General features: G+C 38.9%; 1 protein-coding gene across 1 annotated transcript in view; it reads right to left on the bottom strand.

Moving 5' to 3' along the window:
- A2M (alpha-2-macroglobulin) overlaps positions 1 to 10546 on the bottom strand; it is a 50800-nt gene that overhangs the window by 10450 nt on the left and 29804 nt on the right. The window contains exons 23-30 of the mRNA XM_010849376.1: positions 9628 to 9679; positions 7784 to 7894; positions 6170 to 6253; positions 5704 to 5880; positions 5293 to 5380; positions 3971 to 4127; positions 3027 to 3101; positions 2418 to 2598 (exon numbers count right to left, since the gene is read on the bottom strand). Coding sequence (XP_010847678.1) covers positions 2418 to 2598; positions 3027 to 3101; positions 3971 to 4127; positions 5293 to 5380; positions 5704 to 5880; positions 6170 to 6253; positions 7784 to 7894; positions 9628 to 9679 — 925 coding nt within the window. The remainder of the gene's footprint in view (positions 1 to 2417; positions 2599 to 3026; positions 3102 to 3970; positions 4128 to 5292; positions 5381 to 5703; positions 5881 to 6169; positions 6254 to 7783; positions 7895 to 9627; positions 9680 to 10546) is intronic.

The raw sequence follows: 10546 nt of genomic DNA, 5'->3' as shown, positions 1-10546 counted from the left end.
ATTGCCAACATCCACTGGATCACTGAAAAAGCAAGAGAGTTCCAGAAAAACATCCATTTCTGCTTTATTGACTATGCCAAAGCCTTTGACTGTGTGGATCACAATAAACTGTGGAAAATTCTGAAAGCAATGGGAATACCCAGATTACCTGACCTGCCTCTTGAGAAACCTATATGCAGTTAGAACTGGACATGGAACAACAGACTGGTTCCAAATAGGAAAAGGAGTACGTCAAGGCTGTATATTGTCACCCTGCTTATTATTTAACTTCTATGCAGAGTACATCATGAGAAATGCTGGGCTGGAAGAAGCACAAGCTGGAATCAAGACTGCCGGGAGAAATATCAGTAACCTCAGATATGCAAGTTGTGGCTTTCCTTGTGGCCTAAACGGTAAAGCGTCTGCCCACAGTGCTGGAGACCTGGGTTTGATCCCTGGGTTGGGAAGTTCCCCTGGAGAAGGAAATGGCAGCCCTCTCCAGTATTCTTGCCTGGAAAATCCAAGGATGGAGGAGCCCTGTACGCTACAGTTGCAAAGAGTCGGACATGACTGAGCGACTTCACTTCACTTCAGATACGCAGACTACACCATCCTTATGGCAGAAAGTGATGAGGAACTAAAAAGCCTCTTGATGAAAGTGAAAGAGAAGAGTGAAAAAGTTGGCTTAAAGCTCAACATTCAGAAAACTAAGATCATGGCATCTGGTCCCATCACTTCATGGGAAATAGATGGGGAAACAGTGTCAGACTGTATTTTTGGGGCTCCAAAATCACTGCACATGGTGATTGCAGCCATGAAATTAAAAGACGCTTACTCCTTGGAAGGAAAGTTCTGACCAACCTAGATAGCATATTGAAAAGCAGAGACATTACTTTGCCAACAATGGTCCATCTAGTCAAGGCTATGGTTTTTGCAGTGGTCATGTATGGATGTGAGAGTTGGACTGTGAAGAAGGCTGAGCACCAAAGAATAGATGTTTTTGAAGTGTGGTGTTGGAGAAGACTCTTGAGAGTCCCTTTGATTTCAAGGAGATTCAACCAGTCCATTCTAAAGGAGATCAGGGCTGGGTGTTCATTGGAAAGACTGACGCTAAAGCTGAAACTCCAATACTTTGGCCACCTGATGCGAAGAGTTGACTCATTGGAAAAGACTCTAATGCTGGGAGGGATTGGGGGCAGGAGGAGAAGGGGACGACAGAGGATGAGATGGCTGGATGGCATCACCGACTTGATGGACATGAGTTTGTGAACTCCAGGAGTTGGTGATGAACAGGGAGGCCTGGCTTGCTGCAGTTCATGGGGTTGCAAAGAGTCGGACATGACCGAATGACTGAACTGAACTGAATGTATTATGCAGCAGTGAAAATTAACACACCCATACAAGGGACTCCTTTCAGCCTAACATTGAACTTAAAATACAAAAGGTAAGCAGACAGACAAGGATCAAGTAGAAATACTTAGAAGGATGATCGTTCTTATCTAAAGATGAAAAATGTAAACATTCTGAATATTATTTAAGATTACACATGCAATAAAAAGATAAATCTATGGAGATTGTAATGACAAATTCTAGATCAACTACTTTTTAGAGTAGGAGTGGTACCATGAGGGTTTTTCCAGCATTGGTAATATTCTGTTTCTTAAGCTGAAAGGGAGGTATTAAAGGTATTTGCTAATTGTTCTTTACGCATTTTTGTATATCTGAAATATTTCTCAGTGCATTATAAGAGTAAACAACTAATAGCACTGTCAAGGGAGAAAAGCAGGATATGTTTTATTGGATATCTTATTATTTGCATTTTATTTTTACTTCTTCTACCTCTCATATAGACCATTACATATACAGAAATATTGTGTGGATAATGAATAGACTTGTCCAACATCATCAGTTTTGTGAAATGAGCATAAAACACTAGAATTTATTCATGGGATTACTTCCTTCAGTCTTATGTTTAAAATGATATGATACACTGGGTGTGGGTGGGGCATATATTGAGAACTGATATCTTAACCAATAGCTAATACTTGTACAGCACTTGCTCTAGGCCATATACTTTTTTAGCACTAGTCTTCAGAGGCCAAGCTTCTTACTATTACAGTCTACTGCCTTTTAATCTTTGGATGTGTAACTTGAGTAAGAAACTTCGAGTCTATAATGATATAGAGGAACTTCGTTGGTGGCCCAGTGGTTAAGACTGAGCCTTTCAATGCAAGTGGTGTGGGTTCGATGCCTGGTCAGGGAACTAGGATCCCACATACTGCATAGTGTGGCCAAAAATTAAACAAAATGTAAATATAATGATATAGTTAAAGAAGAGAGGGAAAGGGATCCTGAGAGGTAGTCATGGGAGACCTTTGGTGTGGAATTCTTGATCCTGAGAATATGGGATGGGAGAAAGTTCTCGGGTGTGCTCTCACCTTCCTTCACGGCTTCCTCATGCAGTGACGTCAGTACCTCTGTCCTCCTTTCCTGGTTACCCGCCAGGGCAAAGGCATAGGCCAACAGTGCCTTGGTGTAGACATGGCTGCCTTGGGATCCTTCCTTGGCTGACTTCCAGGCCGAGTCCAGGCAGAACAGGGCATTGCGGACGACAGGGTGCTGGCGAGGGAGAACAGGAAGGGGGTGAGCTGTGTGAATAGGGAGGTTGGGGCCCCCAGGTAAAAACGGACCACAGCACAGAGGTCAAGTTGTTCAGAAGCTTTTATCCCTCTAGCCTCATTCTTAGGGAGGGAGAGAATAGTATTTTTTAATCTGTTAGTCTACATTCATAGTGCAAGAATATAATCCATATCTTTAGAATTTTAGATTCTATGTGTGTGTGATGCTGGTGGTGAGGTTGCTAGGGAAGAAATAGACAAGGGCCATCACTGGGAAAGTGTAAATGTATCTTAGTGGTTTGATCAAATTCTCTAATGATCTGGGAAGCACTGGCATTGCATAGTGGGAAAGCTGAGTAAGGTGACATTTCAGACAACATGTCAGCAGTTTCATGGCATCCAGAGCAATGCTTTAGCCAGGACACGTACTGTAACAGGGAGAGGCATCTCTAGAAGGGCGATGGTGATGTAGGCAGAGAGGGTCACTTCATCGTCCACCCCACCCTGTAAACATGAGACAGAGAGAGATTTGAGTAAGAAGGACATTTATAGTGATCCAGCTTACCTTAGGAAACAAGAAAAATCTCAAATAAACAATTTAATCTTATGCCTGAAGCAACTAGAACAAGAAGAACAAACAAAACCCAAAGTGTGTAGAAGGAAAGAAATCATAAAGATCAGAGCAGAAATAAATGAAATAGAAACTAAAAATTAAAAAAAAGGTCAGTGAAACTAAAAGCTGATTCTTTGAAAAGACAGACAAAATTGATAAACCTTTCACTTGACTCGTCATGAAAAAAAAAAAAAGGGAGCGGGCCTAAATCAATAAAATCAGATGGGAAAAAAGGAGAAGTTACAACCGACACTACAGACATACAGAGGAGTACAAGAGAGCGCTATCAGCAACCGTATGTCAATAAAATGGACAATCTAGAAGAAGTGGACAAATTCCTAGAAGGTGCCATATCCCAAGAAATTGAACCAGGAAGGAATAGAAAGTTTGAACAGACCAATTACCAGTACTGAACTTGATTCAGTACTGGTCAAGTTCTGAGTCGTTTAAAACTCCCAGTTTAAAAACTCCCAATAACTAATTGAGTTTTTAAAATAATTTAAAAACTCCCAATAACTTCTGAGAATGCTCTTCATCAGCTCCTTGTATTCTGTTGTCAAGGGATTTGTCCTAATCCATATTCATCACCGTGGGGCAAAGTATCATATTCACCCTAAGTTCCATCCCCTCTTTCTGGTGCTGCTATCCAGGTTTTATTTTCATCTGATTTCCTTAAGGAATCCTTAGGTTATCACTTCCTCTCCTTATCCTTGTGGACAGTATAGTGGACAAACAAAAACTAGCTCTGGGAACACTTCACCTTGATGGCATTGTTAAGCAGAGACCCAGTACTTCTGAAACAGCCATTGCTCTTCTGCTTTTGGGCCAGCCAGGTGAGAGCTTCAGTAATATGTGCTTCATCAATGAAGATATAGCCTCGAGCCTGGGCAAAACTCTTCAGTACAAAGGCCGTGAGCCTGTGGGGGAGAGGAAGTGATGATCACATCTATGTTGGTACAGTGGTTTCATAACCACTTCACAGCAGCAGCCTGCATAGGACACGTCTCATACACTGATGTGAGTCATCTAACAGACATACTTGTGTACTCAGAGCTTCCATTGCCTTTACTTGATGAATCTGCTGGATTTAGTACGGTTGACTCTTGAACAACATGGTTTGAACTGCATGAGTCCACTTACTCAATGGTTTTTTTGTTTGTTTTTTTAACAAATATGTACTACAGTACTACATGATCCCCATTTGGTTGAATCTGTGGATGGACAACTGGGTTACAGAGGGCCAACTGTAGAGTGCCAGTGTAGAATTTTCTACTGCTGAAGGTCAGCACCCATAACCTGCATGTTTTTCAAGGGTCAGCTGTACTCCTAATGTTACTTCTTTTTTTTTTTTCTGTTTGATTAAGGCTTTAAATCTTTAGTGATTTTCCTTTGTAGATGGTAGCATTTTCTCATATACAGCTCTTACATGTGGTACCTTTTGACACTGTTTTGCTTGAGGTATCTCTTTTTTTGATTTTTTTTTTGATGTGGGCCATTTTAAAGGTCTTTATTGAGTTTGTTACAATATTGCTTCTGTTTTATAAGGCTTGTGGGATCTTAGATGCCCAACCAGAGATCAAACCTGCACTGCCTGTGTTAGAAGGCAGTCTTCACCTCTGGACCACTGGGGATGTTCCTACCTTAGGGATTTTAAAATAATGTTTGATATCACTGGGACCATCTCATTTCTTTCCTCACTATTAGTTTGCTAGTGATCAAAATGAATCTGATCTAAAAAACATAATCTGAAGTTAACACAGTTTATTTGGAAGTTATGTGATATGGTCACTGGCTATCTCATTTAAAAAGTTATGGTTATGGAGGCTGTTTTAAAAAAATAGCTATTTCAGAAAGAATACCTTGGTGTATTATGAACAGGATGAATTCTGGGGACAAGTCTAACATATGTGTATTCAAATCTCAGCTTTTTTGCTTGTTGCCTTGCTAGTCTTGTATATTTATCCAGTATAACTATAGGCTTAATGATAATATCTGATAGGGTTACTGTGAATATAATTTTGATTATATATGTAAGAGAGCTGACACAAAAATAGAAGCTTGAAAAAGCTTTCTTTCCCTTACCAAGTATTGCCCTCACTGTTGCCACGATGCTCCCCAAAGGTGCTGTAAGAGCCATCGAAGTGCTTGTAGAGCAGCTGTCTCTGGTAACCTGGAGTGAAAGGTTCATAAGCAACATGATAGATTGTACATTGCATGGCCAGACAAATCATCAAAACGCCGTGGCATCTTGTGCTATTCCCTAAATTTTGCTGCAATATGTTGGATGGTTCTGAGTCCTAAACATTTTATTGGAGGTTGGACACTGGATAGGTCCCATGAAATTGACCGTCATAGTAGTCTTATTATTGTAAATATCCTAGGATGATACATTTACATATCATAGAATGGATAAGTAACTCAAGCCTACTGGATAATCCAGTCTGTTATTAAAATAACACCGCAAAGTTTTCATGCACTTATTCAGTCACTCACCAGTGTTGAGGTAGAGGATAGCCTTGGACTTGAGCTCTGCAGTCAGCTGCTGTGTCTCATTTAGATAATCCAGAACATAGATGTTAGGGGCAAAGAGGGCCATATTCTGTTCTCCACAACCATAGGGCATTTGGAGGAGATTTTGGGTGTTTCTCATGGCAGAGCCTAATATGTCTCCTAGGAAATGGGAGAGATGGGAAGTCATAAAATTTATAGATTATGATGTATCAGAATCATTAGGAACAAATGAATAATTAGCTAAGGTAAAGAAAGGAGGATTTTTAGGAAGGGTGGGTCTTTTAAGAATAGAAGTATGATTAAAAGCAATAAATAAGTCCAAAGGAGAAGAGAACAAAGAAGTTAAAATTATAGCTGTTATTTTCAGAAAATATTTATGGAAAAAATAGTAGCTATTGTCTAATACCGTTCACTAGTCCCCTATAGTCCCCTAGGGCTGGAGACTCACCTAAAACTGAGAAGGAGGCTCGGGCAGATTCTTCCACCACATTTGGTGGCAGCTTCAGAGATAATGATTCAGACACCTTGGCACCTAGAGAAACAAATCAGCCATGATGAAAATGACTTCTACTGTGTATCTTCCTAAAGATCTCCAAGACCCAGAAGCCAGAACTATGCCTTGAACCTAAACTTCTTCTGAAAAGTTGTCCCTTTTTTAATATTCCAGTTTTTTAATATCTTCAACATACATGAATGGGATTCTGAGATTTCTAGAATCTTTCCTTTCCCGGCCTCTTTGTATGTGAAATTGTAGCCAAAAGAAGGCTACACATTGACAAGAACCTGACACATCGTGATTCTGTGTAATTCCCCACAAGGGAAGCCCAAAATCTGTTTTTTTTGGGCTTTCCTGATAGCTCAATTGGTAGAGAATCCTCCTGCAATGCATGAGACCCTGGTTGGATTCCTGGGTCGGGAAGATCTGCTGGAGAAGGGATAGGCTACCCACTCCAGTGTTTTTGGGCTTCCCTTGTGGCTCAGCTGGTTAAGAATCTGCCTGCAATGCAGGAGACCTGGGTTCAATCCCTGGGTTGGGAAGATCCCCTAGAAAAGGGAAAGGCTACCCACTCCAATATTCTAGCCTGGAGAATTCCACGGACTGTGTAGTCCATAGGGGTGCAAAGAGTCGAACACAACTCAGTGAGTTTCATTAAGACCAAACCATGGCCAGAATATCTTGGTGGTGGTTTCAGCTGTCACTCAAAAGTTCCTGAATTCTACCTTAATGCTCAGTCTTTACTTCCATCAAATTTCACCAGATATAAAGACAGTATTTTTATGGAAACCCTAGACATGGGGCAGGGGGTGAAGATGAACAGTATTTGACTCACTGAAAAGAAATTAATAGTTGCTGATAAGCATACATTTGCTGGCCTTTTAATTGGTGAATGACATGAAGAAGAAAAGAAAAAATTGTAGTATTTATCATCATACTGAATCCCATCTGTATAGACTAATAATGAAACTTTGTCAAAGGGCACAAAGTATCAGTCATACAAGATGAGTAAATTCAAGAGGTCTATTGTAAAGCATAGTGCCTAGAGTTAATACTGTATTGTATACCTGCTGCTGCTGCTGCTAAATCGCTTCAGTCATGTCGGACTCTGTGCGACCCCAAAGATGGCAGCCCACCAGGCTCCCCCATCCCTGAGGTTCTCCAGGCAAGAATACTGGAGTGGGTTGCCATTTCCTCCTCCAATGCATGAAAGTGAAATCTAAACATTTGCTAATAGGATATATCTTATATTACAAAAACATAATAATAAGAGAGTGAGAGGAAACTGTTGAAAGTGATGGATAAGTTTATGGTATAGATTGTGGTGACAGTTTCACAAGTGTATACTTCCTCCAAACTCATTAAGTAGGATATATCAATTATGTATATACTATCAGTTATATTAATTACATAGTCATGTAGTTAAATTAAATCCTGTAGTTAAATATATAATTGTGTGCTAAATATAGTTATATTAATTATATATTACTTGTATATGAATTCTCTTACATTCAAAAAACTTTTTGTAAGAAAACATGACATAAGCAAAGCAAAAAGACAAATTACCAGGTCGGGCGGGGTCGTGGGCGTCGGCAGCAGTGTCGGCGGCGGCGGAGGCGGGTGGGAAATGGCGGAGTATTTGGCCTCCATCTTCGGCACCGAGAAAGACAAAGTCAACTGTTCATTTAAAAAAAAAAAAAAAAAAAGACAAATTACCAAATGAAAGGAAATATTTACAAATTACTCAATAGATATGTATACAACTGAATCCAAAAAACCCCAAACTACTCCAACATATTGAAAATGGTCAAGGATATGAAAGCAATTCATAAGTGTGCAAAAATAAAGTCATCCTAATTTTCAGCTAGAGAAATGTAAATTAAAGCAACAATGCTTTTTTTTTTAATCCACATTTTTGGTCAAAATTTAAAAACTTTGATGGTAACAAATGCTGGTGATCATGCAGGAAAATATAAACTGGTGGAAATAGAAGCATATTTAGGTAATAGACTTTGTTTAGTTCTATTAAGACTAAGAATATACATTACTGGCTCTTAATTAGGAATTTCACATTTTGGTATCTACCTTAAGCATCTATCTATCTAGTCCAGCAAATAGTTGGAAAAACCAATTTGGGAAATGCTATAAAACCAAGCAGAACTGTGATAGTTTGAAATTAAAAGGAATTATCTAAATCTATAATTTAACATGGAGAGTTTTCTAAGCTAAAAGTCCTTGAGTGAAAAAGAAAGCAAGTTATATGATTAAACTTATCCATTTATGTAAATCACACATACAGAAACAAATTTATCAATGTGTTATTTAAAAATGCACATTGATAATCATTAAAGTATTGAAAAAGATTTCAAAGTGATGACAATAGCCTTTAATGTGAGGTTTTGGTTCTTTTTAAGGAGAAAGTATTTTTTGCATTATGTGAGTAATTAAAATTAATTTTAATAAAACTCTGATGATTATCCCTAGACACATGAGAGAGAAATCAAAATGAAAAGCTCAGAAATAGAGGAAAATCTATGATGGATTTGGTAGTAAGCAGTAAGTTCACTTAAATGTAGAAACAAGGCTAAATAATAAGGCAATTATGTTTTTTAGAATACATTTCATTTATTAATATATTAAGTCTTGACATGACAAAAAATAAAGGGAAGTGAGTATGAAGAGAAAGGCAAGAAATGATATTGATTAGACATTAGTTTGAGATAAGAACACATTGCATTGATAAATTTCTTATGTACTAAGTTTCTATAAATGTTTTCATTTAAACTAGGGAATTCTCCACAAGGATAAAGCTATATCTTTTACTGTAAGCTTCTTTAGTTCCTCCTTGGAATGACTGATAGGATGTTAGAATCGACACCAAAAAAATATTGACAGGACAAATGGTACAGGCTATGGAAACCTTTTCTCAGGAAGTACCGTAGCCTCATTCTCTAATGTGGTTAGCTATGCAAAACTCAGTGTTGCAGTGGCTTGAATTCAGCAATTCAGCTACTTGTACTGTATTGTATATTATAATTGTATTATATATATATGCATCCCATGTTGTATTAGTAAATATCCAAGAAAATATTCCCTTTGGCAATATTCGTTTTGAATCTACCCACTTTCTATTAAAACCTATAACCACATCATACACTAGTCAGAAGGTCATTTTGATAGTTGCATAGGTGTTTAAGAAATAAAGACTCAGAATTCATGGGATAAGAATAGTCCCCTGATCAAATTACTTGGCCTCTTTAAGAAGCAGTTTCCTCACTTACCAAATGGGTTGATGGTTCTTCGGGTCTTACCTCATAGGGACAGTGTAGGAAGGGTTTATATAAAATACTTTGAACTTCAAATATTATACTCTAGTCAATGTCATTTTAATTATGATGAATGAGTCTTACCTGATGGACAAAGCAGGGAGTTGAATATTACTTCCTTCTCTAGTCCTTCAGGCTTTAGGTGGAAAGAAAAAAAGTTAGAAATGAGAGACTTTCAGGACATAGGGGAACTAAAGGTTTCTTCATGAAGAAAAGTATTGGAACTGATTTTCAAATGTATTATATAAACAAATTGTTTAAGTGTAAGCAAAAGCCTCTTGATGAAAGTGAAAGAGGAGAGTGAAAAAGTTGGCTTAAAGCTCAACATTCAGAAAACTAAGATCATGGCATCTGGTCCCATCACTTCACGGCAAATAGATGGGGAAACAGTGGAAACAGTATCAGACTTTATTTTTTGGGGCTCCAGAGTCACTGCAGATGGTGATTCAGTTCAGTTCAGTTCAGTCACTCAGTTGTGTCCGACTCTTTGCGACCCCATGAATTGCAACACGCCAGGCCTCCGTGTCCATCACCAACTCCTGGAGTTCACCCAAACTCATGTCCATTGAGTTGGTGATGCCATCCAGCCATCTCATCCTCTGTCATCCTCTTCTCCTCCTGCCCCCAATCCCTCCCAGCATCAGAGTCTTTTCCAATGAGTCAACCCTTCGCATGAGGTGGCCAAAGTACTGGAGTTTCAGCTTTAGCATCATTCCTTCCAAAGAAATCCCTGGGCTGATCTCCTTCAGAATGGACTGGTTGGATCTCCTTGCAGTCCAAGGGACTCTCAAGAGTCTTCTCCAACACTACTGTTCAAATGCATCACTTCTTCAGCGTTCAGCTGATTGCAGCCATGAAATTAAAAGATGCTTACTCCTTGGAAGGAAAGTTATGACCAACCTAGATAGCATATTCAAAAGCAGAGACATTACTTTACCAACAAAGGTCCATCTAGTCAAGGCTATGGTTTTTCCAGTGATCATGTATGGATGTGAAAGTTGGA

The sequence above is a fragment of the Bison bison genome, unplaced genomic scaffold (genome assembly GCF_000754665.1).
Source record: "Bison bison bison isolate TAMUID 2011002044 unplaced genomic scaffold, Bison_UMD1.0 scf7180017864281, whole genome shotgun sequence".
NCBI classification, from domain to species: domain Eukaryota; kingdom Metazoa; phylum Chordata; class Mammalia; order Artiodactyla; family Bovidae; genus Bison; species Bison bison.
The sequence above is the reverse complement of the archived record's forward strand: the minus strand, read 5'-3'. Positions and strand labels throughout refer to the sequence as shown.